Raw genomic sequence first — 21,032 nt, 5'->3', positions numbered from 1 at the left:
CCATTACAGCAGGAAAACTTGTACAGAGGGATCTGAAGGAGGAGGTTGAGCTCTGTGGTAACAAAAGCCAGATACTAAAGAAAAGCCTGAAAAAGACAGTAATTTCAAAACAAGGAGTATGTTTTACACAACAGAATTCTTCAGAGATTTCAGGAAGAATTAATTCAGTGAAATTAAAGCAAGTTAGAACAACAACAACAAAAACCCCACAAAAACACCCCAAAATAAGAAAGGCCAGGTAGGAATGGCAGAATTTGGGGGTGTGTCAATACATTTTAAACAATAAGCAATAAAAACCCCCAACAATAGAAGCAGTGATTCAAGTGGGAGAAATTGCACCATATTCATATGGCAAAGGAAGCAGACACAAGGAAAAAAATGCTTGAGTAAGAGACAGATAGTGGGGTACAGAAACTCAGAATACTAAGGGATTATAAAAGCGGTTGAAAAGATCAGAAAAAACTGAAGCAATTTGTCTTCTTCTCAAGCGTGTGCTGTTATTTGTTATAGTTGTTCTCTAGTGCGTGCTTCGTTCTCGCCCTCCCAGTCCTTCCTCCAGTGCCACCTTTCGACAGCCTTGTGCAGTGCTAGGAAAGTTGCCCCGACACTGTCAAAACATCACAACATGAAGCGCAGCTGCAATGAAAGGTCCTGTCCCGTACCAAAGCCTGGGAGGGAACACGACCGCTGCCTCTCACGAGGCTCTGAAAACGGGAGGAATACACACGCCTTGAGTAAAGCTATGAACATTCCAGCAGATGATCTGGAGAACACTGTATAACTGCATAGTCCCATAATACAGTACTGCCACCACCAATAGCAGGCCATAAGCTCAGTACCGACTTTGCAAAACCTCAGGACTGAGTCATCCCGGTCTTGCTCAACCTGAACGGCAGTCTCACCTGCCTGCAGTTTTCTTTTACTGGGTTTAACTGTGACATAAATTTCTCTAATTTGACCAGGCATCTATGGCTAATTTGTTCTACTTTGGTTTATCTTTGTGTGCTACAGCCATAGACTGTGATGGCATAACTGCTTGTTACTACTATTTATACAGAATGACCCCAAAATGATGATGTCATGTAAAGAAATACAAGCCTGATATGACAGCAGAGGCCTTGAGAAGTGGAGATACAGGACGCAACAAAGGAGTACAGGCAGAAGATGTCAAGAGATGGGGCACACGCTTGGCAATGGAGACCCCATGACTTATAAACAATTCACCAATGGTCAGTGAAAGACATGCCAAATTGGGACAAATATGACTTTAAGAGTAACAAAGAAAAAGTAATATCCATAAGAAGCACCATGTATAGTAAACTCAGATGTAACAGAGTACTGCAGACCAACAATGACAGAGCAAAGGTGTAATACCATGTTAGCAAATGCAAAAGTGACCCCAAGTGGATCCCAGAGTGAGGAAGGACAAGCCATCAGCATGAACATCACATTCCTCATGGAAAAGGACTCATACAGGCTGACAGCCCTCTAACCCCACTGCTACAGCAACGGAACTGTCAACTTAGTACCCACACAGAGGAGCAGTGGAGAGGTGAGCATAATACCAGGAAAATAGGCAGAAATTAAAAATAAAGTGGATACCAGATTTACCAGTTAATAACAAAACATTCTTATTATTTCTTTTTATTTCAACAATTAGTTCTGGACTAACAACAATTCAACCTTTAAGACTTCAATGATACTAACAATAAATTCTTGAGTTGTCTCTACATAAAAGGTATACATTCACCTTGCTCATAAACAAGATTTTTATCTTAACAACTGGCTTAAGGAAAATAACCCTCATACCCACACTGATCTCTTTTTCAAGAGGTTTAATAAAAATCACAATACTTACTGGTACTGAGGTTTTTTTCCTGTTGTATAACCCCCCCACCCCCAAATTTTAAATGTTATTACCATCTGCCAGCAGATACAGCTAATATTATTCATTTGTCTTAATATCAGTTTTGTGAGGTAGTAACATCACAACTACCATATACTTAAGTTTTAAAAATACTATTTTCCTAAGTACATTGCCAATTTTTAACTGCAGAACACCACAACATTTCAGATTATAAACAAAGGGTTACTTACTTGTACTGCCTTGTGAGAATTAAACAAAGAGCTCTGTTTCCATACAGAAGATGGTTTGCAGGACTTAAAAATAAAAAAGCAAAAACAAACTATCATGAAGAGTTAGTAATGTATATTACTTTTGAAAATCTTAAGGAGAAAAAAAAGTAATTGTCTGCAAGCACTCTAGCACCAACAATTACATAAAAGCTTCCCTGAATAGACCCATTGATTTACAAGTCAAGTCACTGAGAATATTAGTTTTAATTATATAATAATTTGTAATATTTGGGCCCACTAATGCAACTTCCAATCAATTCAAATCACTCTCAGCCTACTTTAAAAAAACAAACAACAACAAAAAAAAAAAAACACAGAAGAGAGAGAGATTTAAACTTCTTCCCCAGCTCAAAACACATTTCAAACAGTCCACCCACAGGTGTGGCTAGTATGTTCCCCACAATCTCAGCTTTGTTTCAAAAAAACAAAAGCTAGCTTGACTGCCTGGCTGGTCAGACTGAGCAGCAGTTCTAAAGAGCTGAGGCATTGTCCCCAAAATACCCAATGGAGAAGGAGAGGGGGAAACTGATAAATGTAATCCAGCAACCACTTCAAAGGAAGCCAAGGAGGATGCAGCTAGTTAGGGGAAGGAGTGTAATGATGAAGCAGATTAAAGTCACACTAGGTGAATAAAAAAGAGAAGACAGTGCACAGAGCAGATGAAGGATACCCGAGCTGCTAGACATCACTGAGCTATCCTTCACCTTCCAGCAGAGTCTTAAGGACAAAGAACAATTTCTAACAAATAGCTGTAACAGCAGTTCAGCTCTACCACCCTTGGAAACCATGAGACCTCCTTTGCTCTTTCTAAACCATGGGATTTCCTTTGCTCTTTCACTGAATTCTGCTACTCCCTCCCCCTCAGGTACCGTGAGCAAAGCCTTGTTAGCCTGCTCCATCATCTCAGATACAGTCACTTGACGGAAGTCACCCTACCCAACTTTTCAAGGAAGTTGAAATCAGCTTGAATTTGGGATTGAAATGTATCCTACTATGTGACACAAAATCTGAAGACATCAGCAAAATGCTAATCCTTTCAACTGCACAATTCTAAAGCTACAGACTTCAAAATGAAAAAATAAAACAGTTTGCACAATCAAATTTTTATGAAAGGTGGGACTTTAAGAATTTCACCATATTTCATAGGCACCAGGAATTATAAAAGCAGCATTTGCACAACTACAACACAAGTAGCAATGACAACAAACCAGAGTTCTGTAACTTGCTGACATTCCATGCAGACTATAGGAAAGGGGCAAATGCTCTACGTGCATGTGACATAAATTCTCATTTAATCTCTATCTCCCTGCCCCTTTACAGAGCCCAGAAAAGTCTCCAAAGCCTTTCAAGCAAAGGACTTTTAGGAAGAAATTAAACAAGACTTACAAAAGGAAATTAAGCCTGTTGCAAACAGAGTTACTAAGAGAAGATACTTCTCTTATTTGTTCTTGTTCACTTGTTCTGCATCATAGCTAAGATAAGTATTTACAACAGTTGGTCATAGTGTTCTGCTGGAAGAGTATTTAGGAGGGATAACAGAAGTGGCTGTTCACACCAAATAACCTATTTCCTTTCAGGTTTACTATACTTATTGTTAGTCATTTTAGACCAACTTTAGACCCTAACAGGACTTTTGGGGCAGTAAAAGTGCAAACAACCATTAGTAGCAAGAAATAAAACAGAATAAAAACCATGTTACTTAGCTTTTTTTTTTAAACTGGATTATCATTTGGCTCATCCCAAATTACACAAAATCAGGATAAATCTGAATAAACTGAATACATATTGTATAACACAATCTAGTTAACCAGTTTAGTTCTTACCAAAACTCTATGGCTTTAGTATATGACATTATAGCATGATCAAAGTTTCCTTGGGAAAATTCCTCATTTCCTTTTTGTTTCATAGATTCACTGTTCTGTGAAATCAAGAAAAAACAATTCAGTAACCACTGTAATTAAGTTCATTTGCAATGAGAGGTAAAGAAAACATCTGACAAGAGGCAGCTAAGTTTTTATGCTTGTAAAAACAGAATGTTACGTATGCAGTATTAGTTGTAATTTAATACTTTTAATTCATTGCAATTAATAAGCTTAAAAGTGTACAAATGAAAATGTTATGCAGATAAGAATACAACGAACAATAATTAAAAAGCAGGACTAACTCAGAAGCTCTCCTGGGTTCCATAATATAGTCATCATCAAAAGTGAGCATGTATCAAACAGCAAGGTAGGCTGAGTACAGCACAGCTCAACCAGTTCCTTGCTCAGAGCCTTTCAGCGTAGCTCCTGAACTACAGAATTGTAGCAAGGAAGACACAGGAATTAACCAGACTTCTGCAGAAAAAAAGCCCCAACATCTACACTAAAGGAACACATGGCAAAGACTTTAAGAGAGTCTTATTTCTGTGTTAAAAGGATCAAGTTGAACAATCTTCTATCAATATTAACTGCATTTCCTTGAGTTTTTTGGGGGGTGAGGAAGGGAACACTCTCCAATATACACTGGCAATGTAACAACTGAAGTTCTGTTTATTAGGCCAGGATCTCTCAAGGTAACTATTTATGACTAGACAAATACTCACTCAAGCTTTTGAAACCTTTATCTTTAATCACTTGGTCATTTTTCTAATCTTTGATCATTAAAAACTCCCCCAAAATTAACAATAAAAAAAAAAAAAGCACAAACACATTCTGGTATCATCTCTCACCTTCCTACAGTTTTCACAGGTCACAGCTTTAAATTCTTCAACTAAATTACAATCTTCCAAAGCAACTTTAGTAATGTAACGTTTGCCTGGAGACAAAATTCAGAAAAACACAACGGGTGAAGAAGTTACCAAAGACAAGAAGTAGGGTTTATCTTCTGCTGCTAAGAATCATGCTCTGTTTTCTGACTGGAAGCAAAATTTGAGATACCAACTAAATAACAGAAACAAATTAAGCAACAGAAATGTTCAAAAGAAAAGGAATTATTTATTATTGGATAAGCCCAAAATAACTGGCTGCAGACTGCAAAATGTTTAAGTACTTCCCGAATTTCAAGCAATCAAGTAAAACTCGATTGTATTTTAAGGAATTTGCATTTTAAAGATTTGCAGTTAAAAGAATTTGTAATTCAGTGCTTAACTATAAAAAGATTCTTCTCCTTACATGCAAGTTCCATTTCTACTACCCTGTTGCTTACTGCAACAGCTGAGTTAGACTGCATATATGCAAAAAGATCAGAATATGAGCCATTTAACACATGTCAAATACAGCAGGCCTGGGAGCTTTCCGTAATTCCAGCAGAAGCTCTGCTGCTAGTGTCAATAATATCTTACGGTAACTCCCATGAGCTAGATAAGCTAATTTTTAAAATATGACTAACATCTCAATTAATATTTTGACAAAATCCTCTGCCAAACGTTTAACAGAAAGACCCAAACAATATTCAGGCAACTTTCAACTTAACCCTAAGTTAAAGCCATACAGGGTGTGCATACGGCCCATAATGGACACCAAAGTGAAAAAAATGTTCTGAACTCCTGTTCAGAAACAGCATGTGCACCATGAATACTACCCACATACAGAGATTCAAGGAAGAATTGACTGGTTCAAATAAGAAAAAAAAAAGAAAGAAAAGAAAAAACCCCACACCACCACCACTATTTTTCCAGTCACTCTTCCAGTCACTCCCAGAGTAGTGAAATACACACAAACATTAACTATTTGATAACTACAACACAAATTACTTTCCTCACCATTGTTTCTTCAGAAGTGGTCATACTTACATTCAGCAAAGAAAATTTCAAGATAGATCCAACCAAAATCACCAAGTTTCTCCAGCCTCTGCAGAATACTGACATCACCTGTGTATCTAACCCAATCAAGTGCATCCCCAACATCAAAGACACCCTATTTCAATTGAAGAAAAGGAAAACAAAGAAAAAATGGTAACTAATTCTATATAAAGCAAAGTCTTAAAACAAAAGCAACAAACACAAAACAAGCCAACAGCTCACTGGCAATATAGTGAAAGCATTCCATGTAAATATAACAACCAATACTACTGTAGCACTTAGACTATGCACTTGTTCCCGATTTGTTAGCCTTTGAAATAGACAACAGCTGACAAATATAAGTATCTGGATAACTCAAGCACAGCATAATACAGCATATTCACAAAATGAAAACAGTCATTCTTTCAACAGGAGACAGGGGAGCCATTCAAATTACAGAATTTCATTTAGAAACTTCTTTTTGACGACTGCACACAAAATTGCCTCAGTGCGAAGTGACAAGCCTGATTTAAAAAAAAAAAGCAAAATTCTCCAGGCTGTTAGACATGCAGGCAGGGCTAAGACTTAATTCCATAAATCATGACTTCCCTTCTACTCAAACTAAATTTAATTGTTTGAGCTACAGAGCTTTATTTGAAGGAGAGGAATTGAGTGAAGAATGTCTGTTGCCTGGAATACTCCTACACTACCTGAGCCTACAGATTTTGAAAAATTATATGAAAACCCACATGACTAAGACACTTCACTAAAAATACATGATATTTTCTTCTAATTTCAATGTTTCTATTTTAGCTTTTGCAGTTAACCTACAGCAGGCAACAGAGACTAGGAAGTGGGGAAAAAAGTGACAAACACAGGGAAACTAAGAACATTCACAGTCCAAAGTTTACAAGCTGAAAAATTAAACAAGTATAGCTCTACTGTACACTGAATTTGGTAATGAAGATGGATCAGCAGGTTTCCAAACCACACTCTTACTCTGCCGTTCACAGTCCTTCAGATTGTATCCATATCACTGTTTGAGAATTTCATAAAACATTTCCAACCTGTCTCCAAAGAGGAGAATTTCTGCATCATTGCAGAGATCAAGTTTAGCCCTGCTCATAGCCTTGTAGCCCCGTCATACAGCATTGCCTTTGCTAGTAATAGGCCACAGGCTTTGTACAGAGCTTGCAAGGCCACGGGACTGTGACTTGTCAGGCTTGGTCTGAGCTTGTCCTGACCTGCTTAGAGCTCTATTTTAACTGGGTTTTAACTGTAACAGCAATTTTTCTTCTGATCAGGTGGTTATGGCTAATTTGGTTTGAAAAGGAACCTAGGCAGATCCTAGGATAAGGAAGAAAACATCAACAGCAGTCCTTGCAGCAAAGAACTCCAGCTAGCTAGCAATGACTATACCCTCCACCCCACATATGCAAACACCAGACAGAAGCCTTTCACTTTAGGATCTCAAGGAGCAGTACAAGGATAACCACAACACCTGCAAAAGGGTCAGATACTAGGAAGTGCGCATATTACAATTCTAACTGTACTATTATTATCATTAGAGAGTTTTTCTGTTCAGTAGTATTTGTTTCTTCATTTTCTTTCTTCTGCAATAATTCATTCTGGAAGACTTTCAACTATACTAACAATAACTTTTTGTCTTTACATATAAAGTGTGTTTGCCTTTTACCCATACCTAGACTTTCAGCATAACACACCAACACCAGCACAGAAATAGAGAACAAAGCAAAACACACCATATAGATACTGTGTGCTTGTGGGAGGGAATCTAGAAATCTTCAACACTGAAGGCAGAGAGAGCATTGAGACATCTCAAAGGAATAAGCCTTCAACAAGAAATGGCCTATCTGCACGCAACCAACAAGGAAAGCCACCAGCAGGTACCAAAGTGGCTACTGGAGGGCTGGCCTGGGCTCCAGCTGCACAACCTAAACTCTCCTGCACAACCACACTGCAGTAGCAACCTCCAAGAGAAACCATTTATTTTCAGCATGTGAACTACCTCCAAAGTTCTCACTCATTTTGTTCTTCTTACACAGACAATATTTATTTCAGAGTTCCTGTCACACCCAGATTTCATTTTGTGGCTCAGACTGGCAACAACTGGAAACTCCAGTCCTATATACTACATACTCCAATAACTACAGGCTTGATTTATTTATGCAAGCATTTTAAAGTTTTAGATATTTATAAAAATATTTTATTTCTATTCACACATAAAGAAGTATTCCTATTAAAAACAATTCAAGAAACTTACATTTTCTATTCTGCTGCCAATTCTCAGTATGCCACCAATAAAAGGTGGAACGTTCTGGAAGAGGGATAGAAAACAAATAAAAATCAAGTTATTAAGATCAATAAGTTTAATTTCTATCTGCTCAGATTCAACCCAGTAACATCTTCTGTTCTGATTGAATACAGTATCATTTGGACAGTTGCTCTGGTCCATTTCAAAGTTTCAGGAAATACTCTTGTATTCAGTAGCAAATCCCCTACTATTTTTGTTGAAAAATAAATAAATGTTGATGTGGAAATAGAGAATGCATGGATGCTGTGACATCTGGTTAGGAAAGGCAGCCACTTTAACCGCTTCTGCGGTTATCTACATACCAAAGAACCAGTTGATACATCCAATGAAAACCATCGAAAACAACAGTACTTCCTCTCCTGAGATCTTCTGCTCCTCCAAATGAATTTTACTATTGGATATACAATCTTTTACATGGAGAAGGAGATACAGGCTGAGGAAGTAAGAAAAGGGAAGCAGAGGTAAACAGGGAGGTGGGAATATAAACAGACCCTCTCGTATAAAGATTGAATGGGAGACTACCAGAGGAGTAAACAGCGCAAAGAAACCATCACATGAGGCAAAATGGAAAAACTGCAGGAACATCCTAAAGTACAAGAAGGAGAAAATAGAGCACTCGGATAGCCTGAAGGAGGAAGCCGCAAAAAGAGCATAAGGAAGCAAGAATCCACAAGATCAATATAGTACATGAATACCTAATCACAGAAAGTCATACAACGGTAAGGTGGACTGGAAAAGTGTAGCTTGGGGTTAAGCACAGAATTTCAACATATGAGTTTTTTTTAAAATGTGTCATACGTAAATAAAAAAAAAAAATCTCTTCCCTTCAGCTGCTGAGAACATTTCTTTTATCATTCCCTCCTCTGCACTGTTATGTTTCTGGTTGAAGTCAGCAACAGTAGCAAATTTTAAATACCATTTGTTGAATGAGGGAAAAATAACAGAGGGGAAAAAAAAGTGTAACTTGTTCATCCATGAATGGTGCTGTTTTTCTTACTTATATGACACTCTTTCTTAGCAATTTACAAGGGCCCCAGTCAACTATATTACTGAGTCTGCAAATATTTAGTAAGTTATCCCAACTGTAATAAAGCCTATGACACACTTTCTTTCTAGAAAACTGCAACTGAACTATCAGACATTTTATTCACTCCAGCAAAACGAAATATCTAATTTAAGGTATAATCCCAAGCTACATAAGGTACAGATTTAATTAACCTTTTATACTTGAAAACTTACACAAAGTTAAAATATAGTACTTACAACAACTTTTTTAATTAAATCAACAAGGTCTTCCAAAACCTCTAAATCACAAAGTCTCTTCCAATTCCGGTCCAAAATCTGTGAACTGCTTAAAAACAGAAAAAGTTATTATTTAGAAAAACAACACTGTGTTACATGGTCTTAATTACTAATATTTACAGTAATTAGATCTAACCAAGAGTGTGATTACAAACTCAAATCAAGCCCTTCAGAGGAGGGGAAGGGAAAAAAAAAAAAAAAAAGAGAAAAAAAAATCCGCAGTCTTTGGTACTTTTGAAATAAAGGTCATCCATTTAAGTACTTAAATACACTCTTAGATTCCAAACTTCAGAAACCTATACTTAATATTTTCTTCTGTATATTCAAGAATTCTGCCTTCTGACCTTAATTAACTTAGCCCATTAGTAAAAACATTCCTGCAGACAGTTTAACCACTACTGAAAGTATACAGCAATCTTTCACAGGTAACAAAAAAAAATAAAAAAAAATTAAAGGCTGATGAAATCACTTCGAGAATATGATTACTTACCTCCAATCAGCTACCAAAGAATTACTTTCACTTTTGAAGAGAAGAGGCCAAAAGATGCGTATTTTAATAACATTGCAATATTCTCTTAATGTGTCAACCGGCTGACTGCACCATACTTCACAGGGATCAACATCTTCAAAAAAAACCAGTTAGGAATTAGACTACACAGTTCAGGCATTACAAGTAATCAAAGTCCAAATAAACATTCAAAACCATCAGTTATTTCTATATTTCCATTGTATTCCTAACTACTATCTAACCAAAACAAGAAAACTTGAACACTCTACATCTGGCAACTTGAGGTTTTTTACAAATTGAACGGGGAGAGGAAACTTATATGGAGGTAATAATAGGGACCTGCTAGCAGGCTTACATTCCCTGCTCAAGGAATTCTCTGTGTTCTACATATCTGTTGTATTGATATAATACATTTTAAAAGAATAAATGCAGCCTGCTTCTAAATGAGGAGCCTAACCAGGGCTGTCAGCTATTTAATAGCTATAAGGGATGCTATTTTCAAGATAAAACACAAGCCTCTTCTAACTGCACCCATGTAATTATTTTCTACAATAAATCCAGAGTAGTTTGGCACACAGCAACATGGTACTAAAAGATCAGCAATATTTTTCTTTTTTCTCCAGAGGTCATTACGTATGTGATGCATAGCTCTTTCAAAAATATAATGTATTCCCCTCAGAGACTTTCCTTAAAAGGTAAAGATCCTTATCAGACTACTGAGGTGTGTGCTGGTTTTGGCTGGGTTAGAGTTAATTTTCTTCAGAGCAGTTTGTATGGTGCTGTGTTTTGGATTTGTGCTGGAAACAAGTGTTGGTTATTCAGGGATGTTTTACTTATTGCTGAGCAGTGCTTACACAGAGTCAAGGCCTTTTCTGCTTCTTACCCCACCCAACCAGCAAGTAGGCTGGGGGTGCCCAAGAAGCTGGGAGGGGACCCAGCTGGGACAGCTGACCCCAACTGACCCAAGGGATATTCCAGACCAAATGACGTCATGCTCAGCATATAAAACAAGGGGAAGAAGAAAGAAGCAGGGGACATTCAGAGTTATGGCATTTTGTCTTCCCAGGTAACTGTTACACATGATGGAGCTCTGCTTTCCTGGAGATGGCTGAACACCCACCTGCTGGTTGGAAGTGGTGAATGGATTCCTTGCTTTGCTTTGCTTGCGTGCGCGGCTTTTGCTTTACCTATTAAACTGTCTGTACCTCAACCCACGACTTTTCTCACTTTTACTCTTCTGATTCTCTCCCCCATTCCACCGGGGGGTGGAGTGAGAGGCTGTGTGGCACTTAGTTGCTGGCTGGGGTTAAACCACAACAAGGTGGCATCAAGTACTCTCAGAACAGAAGCAGAATTATCCGAGAGTCTGAATACATGCAAAAATTTATTTTACACAGCTGGCTGTGTTCATCCGAGTTTCCTACATATTACAAGTTACCATTTGTTGAATGTGTCTTTAGACCTATACAGCTAAAACACAGCTACAAGTAAAACACAGGTAATGAACACAAGCCTGAGATTTACTCCATCCTCACAACATTAACTGACTGCCTATATATACATATTATTGACTATTTACACTGTTCTCACAAATGTATAGCAGTCTTCTGCACATTACATTAGGACAAAAAGATGAGAACATTTCAGTGAAAAAGAACATATCAATGCTTCTGTTCAGAAATAATAATTTTCTACTTATTCAGACAAAATAAGGAAAAAAGTGAAATAGCAATCAAAAGACCCAAACACAGCACAAAAAGTGCATTTGTAAGTTATGTAATATTCATTGAGTTTACATACCTGTTTTAGGTTTATGTAGAGATTGTTGTACAAACACTCCATGACCCTAAAGACAAACATATTTTTTAACATTGTACATCTTGCAAATGTGTTACACTAACCATAAGCCATGATTGCTGAACTGTTTCTAAATATTAAACCAATATAAACTGTTTACATCAAGGCAAGGAAGGAACGGAAGTCATTTTTATGTTCTGTCACCAATTCCTTTTCTCAAGAAAAGGTAGTTATTGAACATATTTAGACCAGTATAAAAGATGGTTATGGTTATATCTTCATAAGCAAGCAGCATGATCAAGGAGGAAACAAATCTATAAAGAAAAGCATTTGGTACTGAGCAGTCTACTTTCACATTATATGCTTTTCAAGGAGTTTTAGTTTGCATTGGTTCAAATCTAGTTCCGTAGATTGAGCATGCATTCATGGTTGATGCATGTTACCTATACTCTTAAAAGCATCTTCTAGTGTCATCCCCAATGAATCCTACTAGCACACTCCAAGACCTCTTCATAACGTAAGCCAAAACATTTACCTACTCATTCTGAACAGAGTTTTTTATAAAATATTAATAATGCTCATTCAATGCTTACCAGCATCTCGTTATCTTTTAAGACCAATCTGAGGTGGGTGAATACCCCATGCTTTTTCCCCCCATCCAGTTCCCCCAAGAATAAAATACTACTGGTATTCCCCATTATCGCACATGTTTCTGCACTTCTGACAATGGTTTTCTGAGGAAAACAAGGAAACTTAAAAGTCTCCAATATTTTGCACTACCAAACAAGAAACCCCTTTGGATCCAATATATAATTCACATCAAGCACAGCCAAAAAGCAAACAAAGGAAACAAAAACAAACATGGGGAAAAAGCATTTTTACTAAAGTTAACAACACGATTTAGTTGCTGTCTTAAGAAAAAAAAAAGTTTACTGGCATAGCCATTAAAAAAATGTCCCTAGATTAATAGTTATGAATGGATGGGAAAACTTTTACTAGTTTAAACAATATATTAAATCGCACTAGACTAGTATTCTAAAAATTAATAATTTAGAAGCGGGTACTAGGCAGCAATATAATGTTCAAGAATACCTAAGGAAACATGTTAAGACGACAACACAGGTTTTCATAAAATAATAATTAATTTTTGACAGTTAGTGCATGTATATTTAAATAAATACATATATATCAAGATAAGTAGAGTGGTTGATTTACTACTTCATAGCAGCATACTGTATCAATACTTTAATCGGTTTAAAACACAGTATTCCATTTGAGCCCCTCAAGCTGAAGAATAAATAACTTTCTTCTGTTTTACAGATCCCTACAAAGTCTATTATTTTAGCAAACATTATATATGTGTCATTTAATGAATACTATGTATCATGTCTCTGTATTGATGCATTATCATTTCAAAAGAAATGCAAAGCTGTTTCTGACTATGACTAGAGAACAGTATGAAAACAAACTAATTACCAACTTTATGAAGTTTCTTTAACAGACCTTTATTCTTTCAGTGGCAGACTTTCTGGAAATACTAGCATGCTGTGCAATGAAGACTTACTAACTTGACTAAGGTGATGACAAGCAATTATGTGATTTCACTCAAAGTAGCATTTCTGAACTATTACAACATGACATGTAAATCAAGGCTTACTCTCAAAAATAAGTAATTGTAATATCAACATATTTAACAGACCAGGACACTCAATAACAAAGAGGAACAAAATTAACTATTATTTCAAAATCAGTTAATCTTGAAAGATTACTGAACATCTCCTTCACTCCAGTTGTGCATTTTGCTACAATATTTTAAAACAAAACAAAACATGCCCCCCCCACATACATACCCCCTCTATACATCAAGTCCAAGGTGGTATTCCCACCGAAGCAAACTTTAAAACCAAGATTTAGCACTTACACAGAATCAATGGCTTGCTTTCCATAGCACGGCACACACAACACCTTAAGAGATAAAATGTCTAGTATCTTAGGCTAACACAGCTGTTAAAGTACTTCATTTTGTCCACAGCATAAAAAAAAATAATCTTTATTGATGTCAACAATTTCCAATGAGACTCACTACTCTACTGGTAACGGTCCCTTATAAAGATACAGCTGTACAAATAAGAAATTCAATTTACCTGTACTTTTTATTTCTGCATAGGAAGAAGAACAGTAGGCCAGCTTGTTTGTATTTCGCAGCAGCAACACTTAGAATAACTAACTCACAACTGAACTCTCCAAGCAGCAGAAAGATTAACTACCACAGTGTTTTCTAAGATTCCTTAAGCATAGCAAGAAGGGGAAAATAAGAGTCAAGGCAAGCATTCTTGGAAGTACTAAAACAGAAGAGTGCTACAGTTTATTCAATAAAAAAGAACAACTAAATAAGTAAAGGGCACAAAGAACTAGAAAAAAATTGTAAGAGATGACAAGAACAAAGAATGGGTGAATGCTCTGCAGTTAATTTGCAGAGTTGAACTTACATGAACTAAGTCGCAATGGCTTTGCAATTAAAGGAACTGAATCTGTCACTCTGAGGTACATCATCCCAAGTACGGCCTGGATAGATGGCCAACAGGTTGGCCAAGTTCTGCCAATAGGACCTATGCATCACTGTCTATTTTTACACAGTTGTATATGCATTCAGGAAAACCTGCTTGATAAGAGGATACACAGTTTCTATGCTCTACCCCAATTTAGTATTTCTGCGAGTGAGTAACACACAGTGGTATAAGGTACCTTTGCATCAGTTTGCATTAATCAACATTAGCAATTACTCTGTAGATCAAATCTGGGTATAAACCCCACTGGAACATCTTGCAAAGTTTTTCATCTAGTTTCAAACCTACTTACCAATTCACAGCAAGATTTATCACCAGCGTAAAAAGCCAAGGCTGCAAACTCAGATTCAGCAATAGGTTCAGCCATGGTACATGACCCTGAAAGAAAAGGATTATGAGAAATACACGAGGGGAAGGCAAGAGGCAAATAACATGTGCTTTGCAGGACTTAAAATGATCACAACATTAAATTACACTTTGCACGAGTTTTGAGGAAGACACGTGTTCTTATTTTTACATAGCACAGGTTAACGTTGAAAACAGTAACCTAAAGCATCAGTTAAAAGCTAGTTAAATCGATTAACTAACAGTCTTCGAAGGCCCCGACGCCTGACACTACTCCAGCACGCTACCTCACACCTGAGAGGCAGGGGAGGGAAGGGCAGTTTCTACCAGCCGGGTCAGGAGCAGCCCCTCAGGAACTATTGCCACATCCCGGGAGAGCGGAGTCAGGCGCCCCTTCCGCTCCGCCGGGCAGCCCCGTCTGACAGAACCAGCGGCGCAGCCCCCGCCCAGGCCGCGCGTCCCCTCTCCTGCCCGACGGCTGGCCCGGCAGCGCCCGTCCCGTCCCGACAGCTCCGCCAGAAGCGAGGCGGGGGCCGGCCGGGCTCCCCACCGCCGTTAGACCCCGGAAGCCCCGAGGCTCGCCACTGACGTGTCGCAGCCCGGCGTTTCCCGCCGGGACAGCCCTGCCCGTGCCCGGTTCTCCCCGCGGCAAAGAGCTCCAGCAAACCGGAGGGGCTCCGCCACGGCTCCCGTAGACGACAGCACCGGTGTCCGCCCCAGACGGACCGGGCCGAGCCGGGGTGGGCGTCACCCTGCCGGGGGCTCCGGAGAGACGGGCGTCAGCCTCCCAGAGCCAGCCCCACCAGCGAAGGGGGGGGGGTTACCAGCCCAGCGAGGGATGGGGACAGGGGAGCGCCCGCCGCCGCCCCAGCGCCCGCCAGCTTCCCTCACTCACCAGCCGCCGCCTCAGCCCGCCGCGCTCCCCTCCGGCTCCACAGGGCACAGGGCCGAAGGCGACTCCCACACAGCGCCCGCGCCCCCCCCCCCCCCCGCCCCGCTTAGCGAGCCCCTCCCGCCGCGCGCGCCAGCTGCCCCGCCCAACCAGGCCCTTGCTACTGGCTAAGTTACAGCCTGACGTCAAGGGAACGAGCCAACGCGCGGCCAGTAGCCGGCGGTCCCCGCCTGCCGTAAACCCGCCGGTTCTACGCGTGCGCCCGCTCCGGGGGGGGGAGGGAGGGGGCCTCAGCCTTGTGGGGCGGTCGGGGGTTCTCTGACTGCGCATGTGCGAGAGGCGGCCCGGCGGGGAGGCGGATGCGCCGTACCGGGGGCTTAGGGAGCGCGGCTGGTCGCCTCCGCCTTCCTCCTGCTGCTGCGGAGGGTGTCCTGGGTGTGGTTTCCTCCCCTAGCCAGGCCGTGACCCTGAAAGGAAGGAGGCAGAGTGGTTTCGCCGGGCCGGGCGGGGCGGGGCGGGGGGGGTCGGTAGCACCGAGGCTCCTGTGGGTCCCTTAGGGGGGGGGGGTGAGGGAAACGGCCGCCGCGCGCGCGCTCGGTCGGCGGGTGCCGCCTGGCAGGCGCAGGCGCGTGTCCTTCCGCTCCCCCCAACCCCGGGGCTGAGGGGACGGGGGCGCGCGCGTGGGCTGGGGACCAAAACCGGCAGCGTGTGCGGTGTGGCGTCCCGCACCCACCAACAACGGGCGTGTTCCGAGAGGAACTTACCGGGAAACCGTGTTCCGCTGCCCACCCCCACCCCCCCCCCCACCTCCGAAGTTAAAGGGAAGAGACCAGTATGGTTGAAAACTCTCCAGCCCCGTTGCCAGAAAGGGCAATATATGGATTTGCTCTTTTTTTAGGATCGTGGTTTGGCTTTAGTAAGTATACCGGGTACTGAATACTTAACCGAAAAGTGTTTTGTTTTGCTTACGGGACAAAGGTAATTCCGGTAAGGCCATCTGAAAAGGATCAAAATTGTATTGCACCGCTTATTGTAAGGGTGCATGATGAAGGACTAAGTGAACATTACTTGCCAGAGTTGTCAGTTGTTACAAGGATCTGCCATTGCCTTCTGTGATTTCCTTGTGTCTTGTCCGTCTTTAACCTTATTATGGGGTCTTTAATAGTATTATGGAGTCAAATTATTTAAAAAATAATCTGCATTCTCATTTTAGTAACTTACTTGAATTGCATACATTGTCACTATTCAGTAACCATCTAGGTAGTAGTCCTGCGACCTTCCCCACCCAAATGCTGAAAACCAAAATTATGTCAGTCTGGTCAACAGCAATGGAAAGTGATGAGGGTTATACCAGCATTTCTTTGCCGGTGTGACAGGTGCTTTAGCATTTCACTGGGCATATCTTGCATGCCCACCCAGCGCTAAAGCTTGAGAGGATGAGAACACTTTTTCAACACAGAAATAGTGCTGCAAATACACTGTAGTCACATAATAAACCAGGATCCTACTGTAAGTCTTTATCACCCTTAGGAAGTAAGCAGAAATGAAAGTAAGTTGGTGTCTGTTCCTCTCACAGGAAGCCACTGCCGTTCTGTAACTTGAGTCACCGTTAGGCTACTAACCTGTTCCCATCAAGTTTTGTTAAACCTTTGTCTGGATTTGTCGTTAGAGAGCAAAATTTCTCGGTACTGGTTTTGTTGACATGAAAATTATGAACTTCCCAAGAATCAGAAAGTATTTCCAGTAACTCTTTCTGAACAGTTGCGTCCAAGCACTGCAATTTGACCAACTTTTCTTTCAAGCAGATGACCCACTGTGCGATCATTTTCTGCTTAAATATTTTCTACATTCAGAGTCATTTGGCAACCTTTTACTGAGGGTTTTTTTTGTTCTGCAGTTCAACAAGAAATTCTTGTCCGTCTGCATAGGAAATCAGAACCTAAACATTAAAGGAAGTAGAAAAATAGTATCATATAACCAGCTATAAAACATTGCCCCCATATTGGGCAGGTTTTGTGTCCAAGAGGCATATTCTACAATGTTTTGGTAGAGCTATTCTGATTTAAATACTTTAAAAGCAAAATATTGTCTCAGCGTGTATCAGTAGGGAAGTTTTGCTCTAAAACTTAGGCAGGAAGTCTAAAACAGTCGTACTATTATGACTTTTTAATTCTTTTGTGCAGTGTTATATCTTATCTGGGCATATGTTCCTGAGACTTGGCTGTTCTCATTGGGACTAACATACTGGCCTCAAAAGTAAGTTCAACCAATTAAACTCTTTAGCCTGAGTATGTGTAAGTATAGGACACCCTTAATTATTTTCAAATAAAACTTATTTTTTTAAATAGTGGCCTTGTATCTAATCCAGCTTTTCCTGATGATAAAGGACTGTCATTTTTGTGAAGCATTTTTTTAATGTAGATAAGTAGCCATGATGAAAATTTTTCATTGTGTAATGAAAGAAATAGTATTTGAGTGTTTTATGATAAATTTGACATTTTATTTTCAGGAAGTTTGCCAATGAAAATATAGCAAACTTTAAACCATAACTAAAAAAATAAAAACCTTCTGTAAGGAATCTATTTGACAGTTCATACCAAACTACCTACAGTGACTCTGCCGTCAGTAATTTTGGGAGAGACCAGGGCCCATATTCAGAGGTGGTGTTTCTTTTCCTCTTGGCTAAGTTTGTGCTAGATACAACAACAACCACTATATTAAAACTGTTATATCATTAGGCATTTGTTATTATGATATGTAAATTTTAAAATCTTTTTCCTCAGATACTGGGCAGTTGCTTTGCCAGCATACCTACTAGTTGCTATAGGAATCGGTTATATATTACTTTTCGGTATTAACATGATGAGTACAGCTCCACTTAACTCCACACATACCATTACAGGTAATTTTATTGGTGTTTTTTTAAGATTTTGATACTTAACTGATAATTTCTGTAAATATATCTATGTAGCCATATATAATATGAATCAAATTTTAAGCCTTTAAATATTTTTATCTAGAAAAGGAGTTCTTGGAGGTACTGAAGTACTAGAGTGAAAAGATAGCCACAAGCCTGACTCTTCCCTCTTTGCCCTCTTATGGCAGTGGTTTCCAACTAGTAGAGTGTACTGTTTTTTAGTAAAACAGACCACATTAGAGGAGCGGGGGTTAGGCATATAAAGATCCCCCAAGCATGCACTTTGCATTACAAACCAGTGAAGAGTGTCATGGGAAGAAGGATGTGAGTACCTGCCTGACAGTGGCAGAAATGGAAAGGCATGCAGGAGTCAAGGTGTTGCAAAGGAGGATGTTGCGGTATTGAGGCCTGATCAGGTATGTTAGTGATTCCCTATCTAAAAAAGCTGTTCTTCAGTTTTTCTCTCAACTTTTGTGTAGCCTTTACTCCTGCCAAGGAGACATGTTCTAGGCATTCACAATATTCTCCAGGCAGCTACATCGTCCTCCATGTGAGGAATTACACCACTATTTGCAGGGGGCCATTGTTAGAAAAAGTACAGACTGTAAACTTTGGCAAGAAGGTTACCTATTGCTAAGACTGCTGAAGTTGCATCGTTTTAACAAACTATGTACATAGTATTACATTACAATGAGCTGCTAAGGAAAAAAAATCAGTCAAGGCTGTAGTTCAAATGCATTACTCCAGTGCTTCTGTCAAGAACTGCCATTTAGTCATCCCTGTGTTCCTGGCCACTCGTTCACACTCATGTCACTCTCTCATTTGGTGTCAACCAAAGAGTTTGTGTGGCTGTAGGGCAGGTGGGATGGGGGACCTACTCTGAAAAACAACTATATTTGAAAATTTTCTTTTACCGAGGGAGCAGTTCCATAATTGTGTTCAAAGTGCACCTGGACAAATGTTTATGCTGTTACAGGAATGGGCGCTGTGTGGTGATGGGAACAAGCAGCCAAGATAAAGGGAGGGTGGACAGGATCTCTCAGCAGAAATCCTAGTACAAAGTGTTCAAACTACAGACTGAGCTATTCACTGTGGGGTTTTTTTTATTTGTTCTTTTTATCTTTGGGTAGTTATGGTTTAATGGCATACAGCATCTTAAACCAAGCAAAGTCCCAGGCAGTGATTTCAGCAGGAGGGTAGGGTTGATTTCTTCAGGGGCTCTACTAATATATGTTGATGTAAAGCATTTCTGATGACCATCTCATTATACCTCAGCAAGATGGAGTTTTCAGCATCGCTTATAGTTGCTAAATTTATACAGTGTAGCATATTGTTCTTGAAAGAAAAAAATCCTTACTGCATGAAATGTTCTCCTTGTCTCTTGTAGATAACTATGCAAAAAAGCAGCAACAGAAGAAATTTCAAGAAGAAGCAATTCCAGCATTGAGGGATATTCCCATCAGTGAAGTAAACAGAATGTTTTTCCTTCCTGAAAAAGGAATCTGCAATAGCAGATAGTCGTTATTAATATCTGTTTGAATAAAGGATTAGTAGAAGTGTTATGTAAGGAAAATCAAAACCTCTCCAAGCTAAAAGACCCCTTCTTTCTGCTTGTAGTACAAAGCTGCTTTTTTTTTTCTGAATTTATAACTAAATTTATGTTAACACATTTCATTGAGATGCCTTGATTTTATTTATTATGCATGCATCTTGATAACCTGCATTGGTATGAGAATTATGCCACATGAATTTATCTAACCATTCTTCTGAGTTTAAAATAGCATTCTATTCCTTGTAGATTTCTGCTTGTAATTTCTCTGAGAGTGAAAGAAATAGTTTTGGACATAGATTAATTCTATTTCCCTTTGAATTCAGGGAGAGAAAATATGTTCCACTAGTCAAATGCTTAAGGATTTTTTTTTCTAATAAGTTATGTTAATTTGAAGTGTTTACTTTGTAAATACACAGGTTTTGTTTGTAAATATTAATAAAATGTAGCTAATTTTTACGTGTTAAAATTATCCATTTTTCTGTGGTTCTATGATATTTGTCCTGGATAAAGGTGTATAGTGGTCCATTTTTCTTTATGCAGTTCTTTACTCAGCAAAATATGTTGATTCCCACCCCAAATTGGTGGGCTTATTGAAATATCAAGACTACCAGAATTAAGGAAGGTGGGTTGTGAAGATTTCCTGAAACAAGTCTTGAAATGACTTTTTTTTTAACCATTCTTAAGAATACTGAAAACTAGGTTCAAGGAAATTTCTGGAAATACAGGAACCAACAGGTCCATCTTATTATAGTCTAGGTTATAGCACAAAGCACAATAACTTGTTATGGCAGTGATTCAGAGGTTTCTTAAACAGTGAATTTTCTTTCATCTATGCATTACTGAGCAGAGACACAATTTTTATTTCCTTCCAAGAGTCACAAACCCAGTTATCTTCAGTAGTCAAGGTTATTTAGTATGGTT

At 39.4% G+C, this 21,032-nt stretch overlaps 2 protein-coding genes across 8 annotated transcripts in view; one reads left to right on the top strand and one right to left on the bottom strand.

Moving 5' to 3' along the window:
• The window catches only part of TTC3 (tetratricopeptide repeat domain 3), a 255,764-nt gene extending 240,042 nt beyond the window's left edge, over positions 1 to 15,722 (bottom strand). For 3 of the 7 annotated variants that reach the window (XM_049835272.1, XM_049835278.1, XM_049835274.1), the window contains exons 1-9: positions 12,432 to 12,529; positions 11,842 to 11,887; positions 10,024 to 10,156; positions 9,495 to 9,582; positions 8,181 to 8,234; positions 5,909 to 6,032; positions 4,847 to 4,932; positions 3,960 to 4,054; positions 2,098 to 2,160 (exon numbers count right to left, since the gene is read on the bottom strand). In XM_049835272.1, coding sequence (XP_049691229.1) covers positions 2,098 to 2,160; positions 3,960 to 4,054; positions 4,847 to 4,932; positions 5,909 to 6,032; positions 8,181 to 8,234; positions 9,495 to 9,582; positions 10,024 to 10,156; positions 11,842 to 11,887; positions 12,432 to 12,437 — 695 coding nt within the window. In that variant the 5' untranslated portion in view covers positions 12,438 to 12,529. Of the gene's footprint in view, positions 1 to 2,097; positions 2,161 to 3,959; positions 4,055 to 4,846; positions 4,933 to 5,908; positions 6,033 to 8,180; positions 8,235 to 9,494; positions 9,583 to 10,023; positions 10,157 to 11,841; positions 11,888 to 12,431; positions 12,534 to 14,697; positions 14,784 to 15,645 lie in introns of those variants that run through there. The other 4 variants (XM_049835275.1, XM_049835276.1, XM_049835279.1 and 1 more) reach the window with 4 other exon arrangements.
• A 272-nt stretch (positions 15,723 to 15,994) lies between these two features.
• On the top strand, positions 15,995 to 20,580 carry PIGP (phosphatidylinositol glycan anchor biosynthesis class P). The gene is made up of 4 exons (XM_049835180.1): positions 15,995 to 16,558; positions 17,826 to 17,898; positions 18,426 to 18,544; positions 19,947 to 20,580. The coding sequence occupies exons 1-4, from the start codon at positions 16,477 to 16,479 to the stop codon at positions 20,075 to 20,077; spliced, it is 405 nt and encodes a 134-aa protein (XP_049691137.1). The 5' UTR covers positions 15,995 to 16,476; the 3' UTR covers positions 20,078 to 20,580.
• The last annotated feature ends 452 nt before the right edge of the window (positions 20,581 to 21,032 follow it).

This window comes from Accipiter gentilis, chromosome 32, assembly GCF_929443795.1.
Source record: "Accipiter gentilis chromosome 32, bAccGen1.1, whole genome shotgun sequence".
In the NCBI taxonomy this organism is placed as follows: domain Eukaryota; kingdom Metazoa; phylum Chordata; class Aves; order Accipitriformes; family Accipitridae; genus Astur; species Astur gentilis.
Note: the sequence above shows the minus strand (reverse complement) of the source record. Positions and strands in the feature narration are given on the sequence as shown.

Bases quoted from the DNA above. Each gene is read 5' to 3' on its own strand.
- PIGP (XM_049835180.1), top strand. From the start codon at position 16,477: ATGGTTGAAAACTCTCCAGCCCCGTTGCCAGAAAGGGCAATATATGGA. The intron at 17,899-18,425 runs GTAAGTTCAACC...CTTTTTCCTCAG, and splicing joins CTAACATACTGGCCTCAAAA to ATACTGGGCAGTTGCTTTGC. The intron at 18,545-19,946 runs GTAATTTTATTG...TGTCTCTTGTAG, and splicing joins CTCCACACATACCATTACAG to ATAACTATGCAAAAAAGCAG.